At 39.8% G+C, this 21,318-nt stretch overlaps 1 protein-coding gene across 3 annotated transcripts in view; it reads left to right on the top strand.

The window, feature by feature from the left end:
* Nucleotides 1-21,318, top strand: part of LOC139949845 (twitchin-like) — a 96,485-nt gene that overhangs the window by 28,061 nt on the left and 47,106 nt on the right. For 2 of the 3 annotated variants that reach the window (XM_071948392.1, XM_071948390.1), the window contains 16 exons: nt 4,441-4,716; nt 5,059-5,322; nt 6,250-6,522; nt 6,957-7,241; nt 7,826-8,125; nt 8,555-8,857; nt 10,241-10,543; nt 11,304-11,585; nt 12,612-12,799; nt 13,680-13,794; nt 14,533-14,720; nt 15,305-15,419; nt 16,470-16,751; nt 17,625-17,927; nt 19,567-19,869; nt 20,322-20,609. In XM_071948392.1, the coding sequence (XP_071804493.1) occupies nt 4,441-4,716; nt 5,059-5,322; nt 6,250-6,522; nt 6,957-7,241; nt 7,826-8,125; nt 8,555-8,857; nt 10,241-10,543; nt 11,304-11,585; nt 12,612-12,799; nt 13,680-13,794; nt 14,533-14,720; nt 15,305-15,419; nt 16,470-16,751; nt 17,625-17,927; nt 19,567-19,869; nt 20,322-20,609 (4,068 nt within the window). Of the gene's footprint in view, nt 1-451; nt 464-4,440; nt 4,717-5,058; nt 5,323-6,249; nt 6,523-6,956; nt 7,242-7,825; nt 8,126-8,554; nt 8,858-10,240; nt 10,544-11,303; nt 11,586-12,611; nt 12,800-13,679; nt 13,795-14,532; nt 14,721-15,304; nt 15,420-16,469; nt 16,752-17,624; nt 17,928-19,566; nt 19,870-20,321; nt 20,610-21,318 lie in introns of all 3 variants that reach the window. The other variant, XM_071948391.1, reaches the window with a different exon arrangement.

Here is a 21,318-nt window from a genome sequence, read left to right as displayed (position 1 = left end):
ACAAAAGCAAATAGAAAAACTGCTAATGTGATGGTCAAAGTTGTACCATTGTTGTTACAGGAAAGCTCCATTAAAGAAAGAGGCCAGAATAATACATCCTTTTAATCTTTACCAACTCACACCTGTTATCTCCATGTAACTCATTGTCCAACCAATGGATCCTAATCTTATAATTGGATCAAATAGTGCTGCTGAGAAGATTAACTGCTCATCCATTAACTTTAATGACCCAAGTAATGACAATGTAAAACACCCACTCACTCAAAGTATAGCTTGTGAGTTTGTTGGCCAAATTCGTAAATGAAGCTTTCCTGTAGAGTGTTTCCTGTCTTATTCTTGTTTTTTTTCTTTCATAATTTCTGATTGTTTCTATCCATGTCTCTTCCTATCCTTTCCTCTATTCCAAATAACTCTCTCTCTCTCTTGATACCATTAATAACAATCCACACAGCGGCCCCACCACGTAAGTATCTTCTTAAAGTGTGTGTTTGATCTGAGTCAATCAAAGTCTTTATACAGCAGCTATCTTAGTTCTCTTGTCAAAGAGTACAGTCAACTAGACAATCTGTGTCTAGGCACCAGTCTATTGAAAAGGCTTTGGCTATGTTGAAAATGGCTTTAGACTGTTGTCTAGTTTCCTTCTCAAAGAGTACAGTCAACCAGACAATCAGTGTCTAGGCACCAGTCTATTGAAAGGGCTTTGGCTATGTTGTAAATGGCTTTAGACTGTAGTCTAGTTCCCTTCTCAAAGCATACAGTCAACTCATCAATCAGTGTCTAGGCACCAGTCTATTGGCTTTGGCTAGGTTGTAGTGGCTGCAGACATGACATTCTTCCTGCTGCAGTCTGATTTCCGATCAATGGGAGACTTTTGAGACGCTGGCGTCAGCAGACATAACGGTCCTTTTGCGGCTCTGAGCACGCACGCACATAGTCAGTATTGCGCGCGTTAGGTCTGAGCACAAGCACTACTGGCAAGAAGTGTGAAAAAAGGACTGTCCAAAAGTCTCCCATGGGTTTATACAGAGACACTGGTCTCAAGCCACAGCCGAAGTCTATTGGCTTCTGCAGCAAGGTCATGTAGGCCTTACAGTAATGTAATACAACAGACACAGTTCATTCTTGTCAGGCATGTCAGGTACCTCATGTCAGTCCTATGCTTTATTCTTATGATACAAAAAAGGGTCCTGACTATTTTATCTTTGTAACCTCATCGTTGTTACATTGTACTCTTTGATATAGAACCAAGATGGCTGCTGTATGTATTAGGTCACATTCTCACGCGAGCGTTTTTATCTCACTAGCACCTTAAAGAGGGGCTCCAATTAGGTCAAATTTAGTTTCCAACCTCATGTAAAAATGGTATGAAATGCCACCCGCTACCTTTCACATGTATTTTTTGTCAAAACCCAAAACATTTGATGATACCATATTTCAAATATTTGGTCTAAACTTGTATCTACATTTTCTTTTTAGTGCATTCCTGGATTGTGATAATATACAATCTAATTTTACCTTTTAACTGGCGCCAACAAATTCCTCAGACCTATTTGGTTTTGCTTTCTGATGATGGCATGTTTCAAACTTCGTTCACAATGAGTAGAAATAAAATGATATTTTGCACCAATTTAGTGTGAGATTGGAGAATTGACATTGACGACACTATCTATTTGAAAACGAGTGCATCACAAAACTGAATTTGACCATGGAGATCCTTTTTAACATTCTACAAACAGTGCCACACATACACAGCTTTTTATTTTGCGAAAAATAGTTAATGGCCTGACGCTTTGACCCTAGCAGAGTCTTTCTCAAAGGCTAAATTATTAGCTTTTTATTTTTATACATGACACGCGTCACCTGCTTTTCCTTCCTATTATCCTTCTTGCTATTTTTCTTTCTCCTCTCCTTTGTCCTCTCCTTCTAATCCCCTCACTCATCTTGCCCCTTTAAATCTTTTTTAGGCGCTATTCCGAAAAAATTTCCCCGTGTTAGTGTTTTTTCAGAAAGACGGCAAATGTTGTTCTCGTGCGAGAGGCATGAGGAATGATTTGCCAGACCTCGGCCGTAAGACACGGCCGATAGTTTGCCTTTTCAGAACACCCAGACTTTTGAGCCAAATACAACAATGGTGAAAGCTTGCCCATTCTTGTAAGTCACAATTGTATAATAAAAAGAAAACGGTTTGGAAGTGGGCACTACACACTTACTTCCAGAAAAAGGGAGATTGCGAACATGAACTCCAGAACTTTTGTCCCTCTTTGTATGGTGGAAATGAAGCATACATGTACATGCATCATAGTTGGTGAATGCCTGTGTATGCTAAACAATGGAATGTCTGGGTGGGTATACAAGTCTACCGTTGAAATAACTGCAACAAAATTAGAGTTCTCCAAAGTTGTTCAGGGTGACAAAAATCTTTGCCATAAGCCAGGTGAAGACTAATTTAAGGGATATATGCCATAGGCGTAAAGTGGTTAAATATCTCTTCCATTATAGTTCTCCATCTTCCTCCCTTTCTGTTCCTGTTTTTTTCCCCCAGCTTTTCTCTAATCATTTACTACTGTCTTCCTCATCTTCTTTATACCTACCCTCCTGTCATCCTATCCTTTCTCCTTTCCACCAATCCGGCGTTTTTTTTAAAAGTCAAACACGGTTTTAGCACTCAACACATTTTCATGCACAACAATGCAATCTGCAGTGAAAGCGCATACGTGTGATATATTAGTAATAATACTGGTAATTATTGAATGGTTTTTCTCTCTGGTTTTTACATCTGCACTTGCTAAGTCCAAGTTACAGATCTGCAGCTGATTTCTTGAAACTTTACGCAACTTTTATGTTTATGGAGCAACTTGCGCCAAGTGGACTTACACAGTTGCGTAAAGTTTCGTGAAATCGGCTGCTGGAATAACACAGAGGCCACAGATACCTCTATTGCCCCTGGACTTGGCCTTGGTGCCCAGTCAAAAGTTTCCCATAGACTTTAAGATTTTGTCAATGGTAGTGCTCTTTGCAAAATGAACATTGCTTTGCCCTCTTAAAGGAACGTTACAGAATTGGTAAGAAACAAAAATCGTGAAGATTTACAGATTTACATAAAACTTACGCGGTCTAATGATGATGATAGTAGAAAACATCCCTTGAAATATTTCTGTCTGAAATTTCATACTTTACATTGCCTTGCCCTCTCAAAGATGATTTTCTAGGCCTGATGCTACATACACTATATTCAATATCTTATCATATTTTATACAAATGGTTTGAAAACAGTTTGTTTGAACCGAAGAATTATCCACAGTTGACCACTCCAATCACACATAAAACTCACACATTATTTTATAAAGAGGAAATAAATACTTCAAAACATTCTATCGAAACAAAGCCTTCTTTATGGAAAGGTTTGCGGTAATACCATGTTATGACTATCTCTAAATGAGTTGGGTGGTTCTGAAAAGAACCGTTGGTTTCAACTCCTTACTTTCTTTATCAGTCATACGTTTACACCTTCCTTTTTTAGACAAACTTCTTACATCATTTCGTTAAACACAAATTTGAGTTTTGAATTTTAACTGCACTTTAAGAAATTACATGAAGTGGATTTGTTTGCATCATCAGGTCGATTGTCTAGTACCTTACTCAGCCCCTTTTCATTCCATGGATTCTTTTTATAGGATGCAGTCTAATCTAACAGATGAAACAATTGCATCAGGATAAAGAGTATTAGATCAGATCCGAATGGGCGGCTACGGCTATGGCTGTTGCTAAGAGTGTTGCTTATGGCTTACTATACTTCACTGTACGATGACACAGTAATCCAGCTATTGACCCAATTCACCTGACGTCATCATCAGAATAATCTTAGAACCGCCATATTGGTGGGCAATGTCACTGCATTATACAGTGAAGTGCGCATTAAAGGCGACGCGGCGTTTACACGGTAACCAAATGCCAAACAAAATGGTGAGCGTGGCACAGTCACCGCGTGTGCTGTGTGCGCAAGGGGTCAACAGCCAAAGCCGCCAACTTGGACATGGCTTGAATGCTGAAAAGAGCTATCATTGTTGTTGCAGCCATTAGTCATACATGTAGCTGTAGCCGTAGTGGATTGATTCGGACATGGCCATTTCTTAATCGGTTTTCCCCTGCACCGACGACGTGATACCACTCTATTCCAATAACATTTTATTTTGGACGCATGTTTTTCGCTTTGTGATTTCAAACAGTATGGGCTTCTGCTAAGCATGTCTTTCTACTACCAGTGTGAAATACCTGGTAATTGATGGGCTTTACAGCTGGTAAAACATGCTTAGCAGAGACTCATGCTTACCAATTTCATCTATCATGACAGAAATTCAATAACCAGCACACAGCATGAGGAGTGAGACCAAATACTAGTAAGCGTAAAAAGTAACATAGCGGTTCTCTTTTTGTTTGAAGCTGGCAAACCAAAGGTAGATTATGTGACTCTCCTGAAGCCCATCGAAGTCCACGAAGGGCAAGATGCAAGGTTCAGCTGCGAGCTGTCTGGAGATTGCATGGATCTGGCCTGGTATAAGAACAATGAGAAGGTCCCACCTCGAGATAAAAAGTGTGAGGTGAAACGTCTGGGTCGTAGACACACTCTGATTGTGAAGGATTGTAGAGCGGCGGATCAAGGGGAGATCGCTATCAGTGTGTTTGGATTATACAGTCGAGCTGATCTGACTGTCAAAAGTAAGAATATAAAAATAAAAATAGTAATAATTATTGTTTCCTGATGATGACTAGAGCAAGTCAAAACGTTGAGACAATTAAGATAGGGTTTGTCTCCGGGCCCCCCGGTTTTTCTCCCTCCTGAAAAATTGAATATTTCAATCTCGGGCTGTGATGGGTTGATGTGGCTGGCTGCCAAAGATACCCTTGCTTCTTTGTGACTCAAACATGTTGTAGCCGCATCCTTCGCAATTCAGCCTCTCAGCTGCAAGTAAAGATTAGCCTCACAAATTATGATTATTATTCTGATATTAAAGTCATATAAGACACACACTTGTAATAGTTTTCTCCTCTGTATTTCAGCAAAGCCCAAGTTTGTGAAGGAGTTATCCCCAGTATCTGTAGTCGAAGGTAGATCCTGCGCCCTTCAATGTGAGATTTCGGACTTCACTTCGGAAGTCAAGTGGTTCAAAGACGGCAAGCCGGTCACTCTTAACGATCAAGTGGTCAGTAAGTCGGACAAAGGTGTTCGCAAGTTGGTCTTCTACAAAGCAACGTTTGATGATGCTGCGGAGTACACCGTTAAGTTCACCACTTTGGAGTCCAAGGCAAAGTTATCAGTTACTGGTGCGTACATGTAGATTATCGGACACTCGTTTGTCAAATATTTCCCTCTGAAATTCCCTCTTTATTTTCCGTAAAAAAGAAAAAGAAAAAAAGACAGAATCATTTGGAATGACTAAGTTAATTGTTACTTTGAGATACTGGGTGGCAGCAAACTTACCAGGTAAACTTCCGGTGTGTAGTTCTGAGCATGCACACATTATCGAGAACAATGGATAGTACACTGCCACCAATTCATGTTGATACTGAAATATTTATCTCCGTACTCACTAAAACAGGCATGACATTCTTTGTACTTAAGTCTGATTGTTCTGATTGCTCTTGGTATTAAAGTAAAAAATATGATTAAAGGGAAGGAACACGTTTGATAGAACAGATATTAACTTAAAAACTTACTTGGTAACGAGCATTGGAGAGCTGTTGATATTATAAAACATTGTGTGACACGACTCCCTCTGAAGTAACGTAGTTTTTAAGAAAGAGGTAATTTCTCACTAAAATAATAAAAGACTTCTAGCAAGAAGTTTTTTATTCCTATCTGAAAGCACACAAATTCGTCCAACAAGGGTGTTTTTTCTTGAGCCCAAATTTTCACAGGCTTGTTATTTTATGCTAAAAATGGGATACACCAAGTGAGAAGACTGGTCTTTGACAATTCCCAAATATACCTTCCCATTAAATAGCCTAAAAACTCTTATTAAACCTTATGCTATGTTGGTCTGCCCTTGTGTTCAGTAACATTTTCCTATGCTTCCCCCAAGGATTAAACAGAATCATTAGGACATATTTATAGTAGGACAAACAAACAATCAAACAGTAAACATGACCTAGGACAATGATACTGAAAAAATGTAGCAATATAAAAAGTAAGGATGCTGTTTAAGCCGAGGCAAGTTAAGGGTAAACTATGGTAATTTCATTTGCTTTCAGAGCCACCAAACTTCTCCGGGAATCTCCCAGAAGAAACCGAAGCCTTTGCTCACGAAGACGCTGAATTCACCACCGAGGTTGACAGTCCTGAAGCCGAGGTCTTCTGGTTTAAGAACGGGCAACCCCTGGAGCCTGACGATGACAAGTACGAGGTGATTGCAGACGGTAACACCAGGAAACTGATTATCAAAGATGTGGGACCATCGGATCAAGCAAACTACGCCTGCGCTCTGGATGAGACTAGGGCCACACGCTCTAACCTCAAAGTTCAAGGTAAGAAGCGAAGATTGAAGACAGGTTTTATTTTTAATTTTTTTTATTATTATACAAGTGAACAGAGAAATTGGGTCTAGAGCAGGATTTTGAACCTACGTATGTCCTTTGGATTAACCATCAAATAATAATTTACACAATGTTAAGGTAATGTGACATTGTAAATTTGAGTGAGTTTGGGTTAGACAGAGAAGAAGTGACTTGAGCAAGATATGAACCAACGATCTCCATGGATTTGAACTGCCTCTAGCTACAGGCACTCATGGTGGTCTTGTTGGTATGACACTGCTCTAGAATTGCAAGGGTCGTCGGTTCAAATGCCCGTTTTTGTCACAGAACTCGGGGAAAGTTTTGATGATACAGTGCTTACACACATCGGTTTAAGTGATGAAACCAAATTTAATAAACAAAAATATGGTTTTTATTTTCTTCAGCACCACCGACCCTCAAAGTGCCTCTTGACATGGAAGACATCGTCGTCAAAGCCGGTGAACCCGTAGAGGTCAACTTAGACATCTCCGGCTCTCCAGCACCTAAAGTAGAATGGAGTAAACCAGGAGTGAGTTTGGTTCCAGATGACCGCACACAGATGGTGACAATGCCTGAGAACGCTACTTTGTTGATAACGCACACGGATCGTGACGATACCAATGAGTACACGGTTAATGTGTCTAATAAGCACGGCACTGAGACAGCCAACTTCAAGATCACCGTCATTGGTACGTTGATAGGTTTTCTTCTTCTTATTACTATTGGTTTATTCACACCATTTTGCAGCCTGAAGGCTGAGCTGCACAGTGGTTTACAGTTGGTAAAAAAAACAGCAATACACAGAAGTAAACAGAAAATTACACAAGACTTTAAAAAAGCACTGTATCAAAAAACAAGCACAAACACCAATGAACAAACATATTTTAAATAGACAAAACAAATAGCAATCCACCAGTTAGGTACATAATAGCGCGATTATGAAATCCATTACAAAAACATTATTTATATAGAAAAACTTTAGCGTAAGATGTAACTAATAATAGTAAACTTGCGGGTACAGCCTTGTATTCAGTTTTGTTTGTGTAAAAAATGACTCTAAAAGGAGCTGGTGGGGTCTAGACGTTTTCGAACAGTACACTCTGCTCATTTTTTGTTTCTCCGGAAGAAGAGCATCATGTACCTTTCAAAACTCTGAGATCACACTGGCTCTTTTCATAACTTATTGTAAGTTTTGTGTTGTATAATTGTAGGCACCCTTGGCACTCAATCAGTGGATGTGCAGGTTATAAGTTTTGCTTTTATTATTACCTAGACAAACCACAGAAACCTGAGAATGTTAAAATCGTCGGCTACGACGAGCACTCTGTCTCCCTCTCTTGGAAGCCCCCAACAGATGACGGTAACTGCCAGATCTCGCACTACATCGTCGAGTACAAAGAAACAAAGCGTGGTGATTGGGCAATCGCCGATGATAGTGTGCCATCGCCGGAGTTCACTGTTCCCGATCTGACTGAAGGGAAAGAGTACATATTCCGTGTTGCTGCGGTTAATGAAGTGGGTACCAGTGAACCGACTCAGTGTGACAGGCCTCAGGTCGCCAAGGAACCATTCGGTAAGCTCTTCATTTATTTTATCTTGGTCGAATTCATCAAACACCAGCTGTGGTGTTGGCAGCAGCAAAGTGTGGGTTCAATACCCTGTCATGCCATTGATCAAGGCACTTATTAAAACATATTTGGTTGGGGAGGTATAGTGCTTTCTGCTCTACAAGCCAGGCTCCAAAATTTTGTGTCATTGTTACTTTGAACAAATTATTTGCATTATACAAAAAGTGCTTCGGTATTTTGTAACTTCAAGAATTGAATTAAAAAAGAAGATTTGATTTCATAGTAAAATATAGTCTCATTCAAGATGTTTTTTTTTTTTATACATGTGAGACTCGCACAGTCTATATAAAGGTCTAGTAACCAAATCAAACCCTGTTTAAAATAAGGTTATATTTCCCTTTACACCCTGGACCGGCATTTCTTTCCTACTTTAGAACCCGCTGATCAAATGGAACCACCCGTCGTTGTTGATACTCACGACGGTAGCATCGAGCTCAAATGGTCCCCACCTGACTTTGACGGGGGCTGCCCCATTACTGGCTACATCATTGAGAAACGTGAAGTGGGCTCCCCACGTTGGTCTAAGGCTAAGAAGGAACCGATCAAGGGAAACTCATTCGAGGTTCCGTCGCTCAGTCAAGGGGCTGAGTACGAGTTCCGAGTGATTGCTGTGAATAAGGCTGGTGAGAGTGAGCCGAGTAAACCAAGCAAACCAGCTCTTGCTCGAGAACCAATCGGTAAGTTTCAAATGACCAACATGGGGTGTCATAAGTAGGATTTGAAACTTTGCATGGTGGAAATAAGACATAGAAGAGTTTGCGGTAACACCATGTAATGACCGTCTCTAAATGAGTTGGGGTGGTTCTGAAAAGAACCGTTGGATTAACTCGACGTTTCGATCAGTATGCTCTGTACGATCAGAGCATACTGATCGAAACGTCGAGTTAATCCAACGGTTCTTTTCAGAACCACCCCAACTCATTTATGGGGTGTCATGATCTAGCAGTTTAGAACATCAAATTCAAGCTGGGCCCAATTTCCTAAAGCTGTCAAGCAGATAATTTGTGGGTTTGAATCCCACCCGAGTAATATGCCTGTGAGTATTTACAGTGCTAACACACATTGGTGTAATGGTAAAAATCAAAATGAGTATTATTTATCTGTGATGCAAATTTAACATCAGATAATACTGCTTGACACATCTGTGATGAGCAAAAAATTGAGTGGGGCACCAGTCACCAATGTAAACTCAATGTGAATTTGGCTGTTTTATAACCTATTTCTGTTAATGGTTCTTTTCTGTGCTTAGTAAGTTTTTGTGCTTACACTACAGGCTTTAAAAAGTTTGGCCCAGGTGGTTTATTAATCGGAGTGTGGGTTCGAATCCCTGTCATGACACTTGTGTCCTTGAGCAAGACACTTCAGTATAAGTCCTTCTATTCACTCAGGGGTATAAATGAGTACCTGTGAGAGTAGATGATGATATTGTGTTTGAAAAAGCTTTCAGAGCCCCAGGGCTGTGGACTTCCCAGGGAGCTGAACATATTATGTTGTACAGCTTTCATTTTTTCATAACTTGCGATTCAAAAGATAAACTTTCCCATACGGCCAGTATTGTATTGCCTACCGAGAAATGCACTGGAATATACAAGGTCATTCTATCTGTAAATGATGGCTTCCACTTGACTGCTTACATTGCAATTAAATACCAGTTGATGTTTGTTGTGTTGTCATTAGCCATTTAGTTATTTGCATTTTTACCAAAGGTCCTTTTGGTTGGTACATAAGCAGTTTACAACAGCTAATTATATTGTCTCATTTAAACAAAGGTTCTACAGTCTATAGAGATTATTACATTAGGAGAATGTAAGAAGGTGAATTTGATGAACACCAGGTCAGAAAATCAAGAAGTTTTTTCTTTCTTCCAATTTTCTTTTGAATGCAGGTAGAAAGATTGAAGATTTAAGCGAGTAATTCAAACCATTCCATAATATAATGCCACGTATTGATCCTTGTTAAATCCCTCTCTCCCCGACCTTACCACCAGGTCAACCCGTTATTGAAGACGTCACTTGCTAGGTTGATATTTTACTTGAACCTTGATTTTCCTCTGCCCTCAGACCCGACCTTACCACCAGGTCAACCCGTTATTGAAGACGTCACTAAAGATTCCGTCACCCTCTCCTGGGATAAACCTGAAGACGACGGAGGCAGCCCGATCAAAGGCTACTACGTTGAGAAGAAGAATCCTCAGACCGGCGAATGGGAGAGAGTCAATAAGAAGCCCATCAAAGACACCAAGTTCAAAGTGCCTGATCTTGTTGAAGGGGAGGAATATGAGTTTAGAATCTTGGCTGAGAATGAGGCTGGGATGAGTGAGCCTAGCGTTGTGTCACCGCCGGTTGTGGCTAAAGATCCAGAAAGTAAGTTGTTTATTTGTATTTATTTGTTCATTTATTTAACCAAAACACAAACAAATAACAATTACAAAGGAGTGAATACAAGAAGTTGAATAAAGAAGTTCACCAGACAAGAGCAAAAAAAAACAACCCCAAAACACATGTATGCATGTTATGTTGTTTTATGCATAATATACATTCCCATGCCGGCATCACAGATTTTTTTGGATTTTTGACCAAAAACCCAAACTCGCAAAATTCTCAATAAATCTCAAACTTTTGCTTATATACCCAGTCCGCACTGATAAAAAGTCTTCGGTAGTATCTTCTGTATCATTTTGAAAGCAAAAAATCACCGAAAATTGTTTCATCCCAAATCTGAAAATTCGACCCATATCGGCATCACAGATTTCTTTTGATTTTTGACCAAAAACCCAAACTCACAAAATTCTCTATAAATCTTAAACTTTTGCTAATACCCAGTCCGCACTGACAAAATGTACTCATTAGTATCTTCTGTATCATTTGACACTAGTCTGATTCGGTCAGTGATCCCTGTGATCGCCCCCCCACTGATATACATAGGAACTAATTGCAAATCTCCATGTGAAATGGAAGGGTTATCAATGGCACATTCGTAAAGATCTGGATGCTGGCTCAAGCCTGGTATCTGGAATAATTCACAAGCCTCAAATTGGACAATAGATGTTCAGGCTATGAAAAATGTAACGAGCAGCAGCTGGACAGCGCCCTCTATCAATAAAATTTCTTAATGCGCCCCCAGTTCCTCCATCTTTGGACGTCTCCCAGCTCAAGGACCTGACCATCAAAGCCGGCCAGAACATCAAACTGGTAGTAGCCTTCACTGGTACCCCAACACCCAAGGCATCATGGACCCTAGATGAGGATGAGATCATCCCTGATGAGAGAACCAAAGTACGCGGGGCACCAACCAGTACTGAGCTGGTTGTCATGGACGCTAGACGCAGCGACACCGGCGTGTACACGGTCGTTGTGACTAATCCGTTTGGAACCGAGAAAGGAACATCTAATGTAAATGTTCTTGGTGAGTTTCCATTTAATGTTTGGTTCTGAAGTAAATTCTTGTAAAGTGCATTTAGTAAACAGATCTTTTTTACAATGGAATATTCCCCAGTCAAAATGGCATGTTGAACCCAGTTAACTGGGTCAACTGGTTTAACTTGATAGTGTCCAATTTCCATATAAAACCAACTGGTTTGAACTGTGTCAACTTATGTTTTAATTGTATAAACCAACTTGTTTTGTCCATATTAACCCACCTGGTTTTAAAGGCACTGTACACGTTTGGTAATCGTCAGAGACCAGTGTTCTCACTTGGTGTATCCCATCATAACCATAAAATAACAAGCCTGTGAAAATTTGGGCTCAATTGGTTATTGAAGTTGCGAGAATACGATGAAAGAAAAAACACCCTTGTTGGACGAATTTGTGTGCTTTCAGATAGGAATAAAAGACTTCTAGCTAGAAGTCTTTTAATATACTATCAACAGCTCTCCAATGCTCGTTACCAAGTCAGTTTTTAAGTTAATATTTGTTTTGAGTAATTACCAAACAGGTACCATCCCTTTAACTGTGTAAACTATTTTATTAAGTGGTTTCCAACTGGTTAAAGGCACTGGACAGTCTTCTCACTTGGTGTATCTCAACATATGCATTAAATAACAAACCTGTGAAAATCTGAGCTTAATTGGTGGTTGAAGTTGCGAGAGAATAATGTAAGAAAAACAATTTGAATACCTTAGTGAGAAATTACTACTTTTTCAAAAAATATGTTACCTCATAGGGAGCCCTTTCTCACAATATGTTTATACTGTCAACAGCTCTCCATTACTTGCTACCAAGTAAGTTTTTATGCCAACAATTGTTTTTAATAATTACCAATAGTGTTGAGTGCCTTTAAACCCAACTGGTTCAACCCAGTTTAACACGGTTCAATTGGAATTTTGACTTGGGTTGTCAAATAACTCAAGCATTTTGGTCGGGATCTCAGGTCTCTTACGTCGGACAATATACAAATATTATTTTCATTCATTGATATTTTTTCAAAAAGATAAACCAAGTCCACCAAAAGGTCCCATTGATGTCAGTGATGTCACAGCCAGCTCTTGCGTGTTGACATGGCAACCACCAGCAGACGATGGCGGTCAACCAATCAGCAACTACGTTATTGAGAAGAGAGACATCAAGCGATCTGGTTGGTCAGTTGTCAATGACACCACAAAAGACACCACAGTCAAGGTATAGTGGATACTTGCTTCTTAACATGTTGTCACAATGTCATTGTAGAAAAAGACAATGTACATGAAAGATAAAGAACTAGATTTTGGTTTTACCATCATGACCATACCAGTGTCGTGTGATGAGCATTCTATACTCAACTTGCAGTAAGTGCTGCTATATATTTGCAGGATCGAAACTGGCTGATTGGAATTTGCCTTGAGTATCTTATTTGTACATGTACATTTAGATGCGTACGTGTTATATAAGACTCTGGTATTATTATTATTATTATATCTGATCTATAATATAGGGTATTAGGGTTCAATTCCAACCTGAGTAGTATGGTTGTGGATTTTTGCTTCTGCAGGCAGCTGAAGCACTGAGTATATACAATGCTTGACACACATCGGTTTATAGGAGAACACAAACTATTATAAACAAGTTGGCCACCTGTATGCCTTGTTACGTACACCGGGCAATTTGTACAGGGAAATTGGAGGCAACTAACACTTTGGCAGTACTAAAGAGTTTTTTTTATCTCAATCTTTTTATTCCAAAGGCCAATATGTGAAAATCAACACTTGAATGTTTTTTTCTTTGGAAATTGCCTGGAACTGTCTGCCTGTAGACTGCCCCATGTGACCTGCCGTCGATTTCACAAAACTCTTCCTAACTTAAAACTAATCTTAGGAACTAGGACGAGTCCCAACCCTGCACTGTAGCATGCAGACCTTAAGATAAATCCCAAGTTAAGACTCGTCTTGACTTGAGATAAGACGAGTCCTAACTCTTTGTGAAATCGGCGGCAGGCCTTTATACTTCGCTTACAGGAAGATTGGAATGAATAATTTGCTTTTCCCTAAACTAAAACTAATTGTTCTGTTGTTGATGTTGACAGATTACCAAGCTGCAGGAGGGAACTGAGTACATGTTCCGTGTTGCAGCAGAGAGCAGCTTTGGTGTTAGCAAACCACTAGAGACTCCACACACTGTCCTTGCGAAGAACCCATATGGTAAGTCTCTATGTTGTCCTTTCAATTGTTGGGTTATGGGTGTAAATCCCAAGCTTGAATTGAACCCAGTTGAGCCCAGTGCACCTATTTAGCCAGAAATCACTTCTTAATATTTTTATTTTTTGTACCCACATGAGCCCAGTGTACCCATTTGGCCATAAATCATTGATGGAAATTGTTTTGTTTGTGACCAGATGAGCCTGGTGCGCCTAGTGTGCCAGAGGTCACTTCTTATATTTTTGCGTTTGTACCCAGATAAACCTGGTGCACCCGGTGTACCAGAGGTCACCGATTAATACTTTTTTACTTGTACCCAGATGAGCCCAGGGTGCCACAGATTACTTCTTAATATTATTGTATTTGTACCCAGATGAACCTGGTGCGCTGGTATGACGGGGGTCACTGATTAATATGTTTTTATGTGTACCCAGATGAGCCCAGTGTGTCACAGATAACTGATTAATATTATTATGTTTGTACCTAGATGAGCCCAGTGGGCCTAGTGTGCCAGAAATCACTTCTTAATAGTTTGGTTTTCGAACCAAGTTGAGCCCAGTGCACCTATTTATCCAGAAATCACTGATTAATATTTTTTTGTTTGTACCCAGATGAGCCAAGTGCACCTATTTAGCCATAAATCACTTCTTAATATTGTTGTGTTTTAACCCAGTTGAACCCAGGGCACCCATTTACATGTAGCCAGAAATCACTTCTTAATATTATTGTGTTTGTGCCCAGATGAGCCCGGTGCGCCTGGTGTGCCAGAGGTGACTGACTATGACCATGACTTTGTGGAGTTGGAATGGTCCCCACCAGAGGATGACGGTGGGGCTGATATCGAAGGATACGTCATTGAGAAGAAAGAAAAAGCCAGTACTCGCTGGATGGATGCAACGGATAAACCAATTAGAGGAAACCACTTCAAGGTAAGGGAGCATGGATAAATTATGTCACGAGTAAGCCCGCTATCTGATGCATTTCTTCGCGTGACAATTCAAACAAAAGAAAACCTTAGCAGTGTCACCCGTTTTCCCGCAATCGCCCGGTCTACAGGGAGAATCCATGTATAACAAAGGAACAAAGGTGTTGGCCAAATACCACAGCAAAGTATTGACCTGAGCTAGATCGCAAACACTAATTCTTCACTCCTTTGTGGGCTACTTAAGCGCTGCCTTGTCCGTGTAATCTGAACAAACAAAGGCGCCAACCTAAAAATCACTGCTTTTAAGCCATCGTGCCACCGGAGCAACCGGAACAATTCTTGAGCAATTGCGTGTTGTCATGTGTCTGCATGCTGGTGACCAGATGTGGACGCGAAGGTTGTCCAGAGAGTGGACATGGCAATTGTGAAGGCACGCTTTCCGTTACCACTATTCAGAATTGAAAAAACTTGATAAAGAAATAGCTCAGAAATCCTTTTTTGCACCAACCCAACCACTTCTCTAGATTGTGTTCCCTTCAAGTTCAAAATCCTACTTGGTTTTGATTTATTAATGTACTTTATTCACAGGTTCCTAATTTGGGTGAAGGTCGTACGTATGAGTTCCGTGTCAGTGCCGTTAACAAGGCAGGCAAAGGCAAACCAAGCAAGGTCTCAGAACCCAAACTCGTCAAGGCTAAATTCTGTAAGTATTCGTATCAAAGTTTATCATGCTTACTAAATCTGTACAAGTCCCACTCTTGCAACTTGTTCTTAATAGTGCAACCCATTTTTCTTTAAATTTACTCAGGCAGTTTTCCATGTGGTTTATTCTTTGATATTTGAAATAAAATGGTTGAGTCTCTTTAAAGACACCAGACACCTTTAGTAATAGACCGATCCATTACGCCCCGCCTCCTTACCAGTTGACCAATCACAACCGCGAAACCCGATCACCATTAGTGCAAAGATCACCAAACGGTTCAAATGGTGATCAGATTTCGCCGTTGTGATTGGTCAATGATCATTGGGCCTGGCTTGATGGATTGGTGTATTGTCAAAGATCAGTCTTCTCACTTGGTGTATCTCAACGTATGTATAAAATAACAAACCTGTAAAAATTTGAACTCAGTTGGTCGTCGGAGTTGCGAGTTAATAATGGAAGAAAAAAACACCCTTGTTGCACAAGTTGTGTGCTTTCATACAATGTACACATGCTTGATTTCGAGACCTCGGCTGAGGTCTTAAATTCAATTCAAATATTTCAGTGATAAATTACTTCTTTCTCAAAAACTGTTGTTAATTCAGAAGGAGCCGTTTCTCACAATGTTTTATACTTTCAACAACCCTCCATTACTCATTACCACTTAAAATGTTGTGCTAACTATTATTTTTTAGTGCTTACCAATAATGTCCAGGTAAACTTAATTTGGTAACCATAATTGATTTGTGCAAAGCTTTTTTTTTTGCTTTTTGGTCATCATAGTCGCAAGAAATAATTAAAGAAAAAACATTCTTGTTGCAAATACTTGTATGCTTTCATTTAAGAAAGGCTTCATGATGGAAAATAAACTCTTTCTGTAATACTACCTCACAATGTTTTATAATATCAACAGATCTCCAGTGCTCCTTCACCAAGTCAGTTTTTTATAGTTATTAATTGTTGGAGTTTTTACCAAAAGTGTACACTCCCTTTAAGAAGTTTGTCTTTGAAATTGGTCCCGATGTTTTATAACATTTTTTCAAACTCTTGCAGCCAAACCTGTTCTTCGCATTGACCGTCTGAAGGATGTCAAGATCCGCTCCGGTCAAGAGTTGAAACTTCAAGTCCCCTTCGATGGCAGCCCACCACCAACAGTGACCTGGAACAAGAATGGCAGCGAGCTCCAGCCATCAGACCGTGTAGTCATCGACAACTCCGATGAATTGACGACCGTTAGAGTACGTGAAACGGAACGGGACGATACTGGAGAGTATGAGTTGATTCTTACTAACGACTCTGGAACACTGAACGCCAAATGCAATGTGAACATTCTTGGTGAGAACTTTTTTCTCAGTAGAATTTAAATAACTGATTATTAACGATTATTCATAAATATCCCACACGATTTCGCTATTCCTATTGGTGGAGAAGGTGTCATGTGAGGGTGTTTAAATGTCTGATAAAGACATAGCTAGAGCTGTTAAAGACTGGCTGGCTTCGCGCGTAAGGCGTGCAAGCTCATGTCTTTGAATTTACATCGTGGGATACAATTGATATCTATTAATTAAAGCGAGTAATCTATTCATTCCTTTAATAAATACCTCGGAGAGTTCATGTACTTAGATTGGTCCAAGAATGGATACGTTTGGGTGTTTAGATATGTATGTACTGTTTGCCTGGAAATAAAACAATAAAACAAATAAATTAGATCATAAAAATCCTCAAAAATGTAATCTATCAAATCTGATGAAAAAATCAAGAGGCTACACGCGTGGTAAAGGGTGTCTCTGCTTGTGAGTTTACAGACACAAGTATTGAATCAAAGTTCAGAGGTGAGATATTGGGCAAACGTGTTAGATGTTATAATGAAAACAGCATTGAATCATTAAAATAGACAAAATGTATTTTACAGTCATCGTCTATATGAAACCATAAGAATCCATAATCTACCGAACAAGTAGACATTCATTCAATTCATTTAAAAAAAATTGAATTATCCTAAAAGGCAATTACATGAGTTGATCAGCTCCATATCAAAACATTAAGAGTTATGGCGAGAAATATATAATATGCAATTATTTAGTAATATAAAGATTATTTGACTTACCCATGGTTTTACCACAAACCAAGTATACATTGATACCTCACCATGCAATGCCTCATAACCCATAAGATAAATATTAATCATATTTTTATTCTTCACTTCAGACAAGCCTTCCCCACCCGAAGGCCCTCTCCAAGTCACCGACATCACCAATGAATCCTGCCGCCTTAGCTGGAACCCACCAGCAGACGATGGCGGTAGCGAGATCGCCAACTACCACGTTGAGAAACGCGAATCTGACGATGACTATTGGACAAAGTGCAGCAGTTTCGTCCAATCACCCGGCTTTACCGTGCCAAAGCTGTCCAGAGGGAAGGAGTATGTTTTCCGTGTAATGGCAGAGAATGCTCATGGTGGAGTCAGTGGGCCATTGGAATCGGCGCCAATCACGGCTAAGAATCCATACGGTAATTTCTATCAAGGGCGATCTTTGCCTTTATCGGGAGAACTTCCTGTATCTCTACATCTGTAAGATTGCTTCCACTAACACGACCTGTTCTACTAAAACTAAAGTTTCTTTGAACTTCTGGTATCTCTACATCTGTAAGATTGCTTCCACTAACACGACCTGTTCTACTAAAACTAAAGTTTCTTTGAACTTCTGGTATCTCTACATCTGTAATATTGGTTCTACTAACAACCTGTTCTACTGTAACCTTTATAAGAACTTAAAATAACTTTTGCAAGAGCTAGAATAACCATTATACATGTAAGAACTGAAATATAACCTTTCTTTGAACTTCCTGTATCTCTACATATGTTAGATCGGTTCTACTAACAACCCGTTTTACTAAAATAACCTTTATAAGAACTTAAATAACATTTACAAGAGCTAATATAACCATTATAAGAACTAAAATATAACCTTTCTTGGAACTTCCTGTATCTCTACATCTGTAAGATTGGTTCTACTAACAACCTGTTCTATTGAAATAACCTTTATAAGAACTAAAATAACATTTTCAAGAGCTCAAATAACCATTATAAAAACTAAAATAACCTTTCTTAGAACTTTCTTTTTCTCAACAAGTGTAAGTTTGGTACTACTAACCTGACCTGCTCTACTAAAAAAATCCTCTCCTTTATTGAAACTTTCTTTATCTCTACGCCTGTAAGATCGCTTCTACATAACCTGTTGTACTAAAATATTTTTTGTCTTTATTAGATGTTCTACTAACACAACTTATTCTACTAAAAAAATCTTACCTTTGTTAGAACTTGCTCAATTAACACAATCGTTGCCTTTATTTTAAGTTCCCGCATCTCTCTATTTGAAAGATCGGTTCTGCTCAAACAACCTGTTTTTCTCAAACAATATTTGCCCTTATTCAATGTTATTAGAACTTCCTGTGTTGTTTCTATGGCCCTTTTCGAAATCACGGCTTCGGCTTTGGATTCGGCTTCAGGCTACGTCCTCTCGTTTGAAGCCCTGACACGTCTCAAAGCATGTGCAATTGTCAAAACAACCGCTGAGCAAAGCTAGCCTGAGTCGAAGCCGTGGATTCGAAAGGGCCTACATGTATAATGTGTAAGATTAATTCTACTAACACACTCTTTGCCTTTATTCATTTTTAAATAATTAAATTAAATCCTAAAAGGATCACTAGATTCTCCTAACATGAGTTTTCTTGCATTGAACATCTTAATAAATGTTTCCTAACATCCTAACTTGTTTTTGAGCCAATAAGCTCTTGAGTGAATATATAGTATGCATTACGGGATAGCTCCATTAAAATTAATTAATTTCCAAATTTGGCCGCAGAAAGTATACAGCCTTTTCAGCGTTTACATTTAATTACTTGGGTCATCACATTTAGTACAGTGTAGATAAGTTGTTAATCTGCCTGGTGCAATCTGCAGCACTACTTGCTTGTGCATAATCTTATTAAATCACATGTTTTAAAACTGAAATAACATGGCGATAACAGGTGTAAGTCGCCAGGCAAAAAGGATGTGCATTTTTAGCCTCTCTCTTTTAATGGGGCATTCATGTAATGGACCTTGGTTTGATCGACCTACTTTCCCTACCCCACCCTTACAATCCAGATGAACCTGATGCCCCAGGAAAGCCAAAGATCGTCAGTTATGATCGCGACCGCGCCGACCTCCAATGGTCCGAACCGGTCTCCGACGGCGGGGATGCCATCACTGGTTACGTTGTTGAGAAGAAGGAACCCAAAGCATCTCGCTGGTCTCGGGTCAACAAGTCTCCAATCCTGAGCACCAAGTTCAGTGTACCTGGCTTGATACAAGGACGTCAGTATCAATTCAGAGTTGTTGCTGAGAACCGGGCCGGACCTAGTCAACCTAGTGCTGAGTCGGATATCATGACGGCCAAACCAGAATTCGGTAAATACTTCTTACATTCTTTTGTGTCCCTATAAACCCATTGCACGATGCTCAGCACACTTCCATGCACGCGCGTCTTCTTTCCTCCAATACATGCACAAAATGATGGTGCACATGTTTGCTTACGCATTCGTTCATAAACATGTCTACCATCCTTTTGTGCCAGTTTGACCCCCTAAAATTGAAACAGTAGATAAAAGTCAAAGTCAAACGAATATGCCCCACCACCTACGGGATCACTGCATCATTGATGCGCCAAACTGCACTAGTAGTGTAGTAAGTCGCGAGTAAACATACACTTTGGACGTAAGCACGCATTAGGGAAATTTGACACTTTTGTCTGCAATCCAGGTACTTAGCTTCTTAGGTATCTCTAGCATCAGTGCGGAATGCATTGCCTGCTATCACACGGCCCTTAGATCTGACGATATAATTATTTGATCCACACACAGAGAAACCTACCATCGACACCAACGCCTTCAGCCTTCGTGATATCAAAGTCAAACAGGGAGAGCCTTTTGATATCAAGGTTCCCTTCACAGCCAGCCCTGCCCCTGACGCCATCTGGTACAAAGACAACCGTGAGCTGAAGACCTCACCAAACGTAGAGGTTGAGATAACGGAGGAGGTAGCTACACTGAGAAACAAAGCATCAGAGAGAGGAGATAGCGGGAAATATAAGGTCACCTTGGAGAATGATTCAGGGACGGATTCTGTCTCTCTCACAGTCACTGTCCTCAGTAAGTGTCTCATTTTTAATAAATAACCGAGATGTGGTCTCTCCGTTTTGTTTTGCCCTAAAAAAAAAAGAATTTTAGTTTTGTTCTTGTCCTCCCCCAACCCCGAGGTAAAAGGAAAACCACGCAATTTCGAGTGATACTTGTGTGGATCATTATATTCTTCTTTTAAAATATCTCTCTAATCATATGCATTTTATAACAAACGGTTACAAACGCTTTTCAAAGACCAACTCGACCAATCCAAGGCAACGTGTTCCTTTAAATATAGGACACAGGGAAGATAAGGGAATGCACCCATAGCTGAGCTCCTGTCTTCCCATATTTCTCCTTCCATGTTTTGGTGACCAGGGGCCAATTTCATAGAGCTGCTTAAGCAAAAGAATTGGTTAAGCACGAAAATAGCTTGCTTATTTTAGACATTTTACTGCCCAAAATTTCATGCCATGTACACTGCTTGTGACTGGTATTGGGCTATTGTTTACTTAGCATAACAATTGAGTGGAGTCTTAGCCGGCATTCTGATTTTACTAAGCGTGGATTATTTTGCTTAAGCAACATTTTTTGCTTAAGCAGCTCTATGAAATTGGCCCCAGGTGATAATCTGAGTTCTTTGATGTTTCTGTATGAGTGCCCTGCGAGTCTCAGATGCACTGTTGTATTTTAGTGGATAGATTTGGTTCATTGCCATACAGTTCAGTATTTATGAAAT

This window comes from Asterias amurensis, chromosome 17, assembly GCF_032118995.1.
Source record: "Asterias amurensis chromosome 17, ASM3211899v1".
Classification (NCBI taxonomy): domain Eukaryota; kingdom Metazoa; phylum Echinodermata; class Asteroidea; order Forcipulatida; family Asteriidae; genus Asterias; species Asterias amurensis.
Note: the sequence above shows the minus strand (reverse complement) of the source record. Positions and strands in the feature narration are given on the sequence as shown.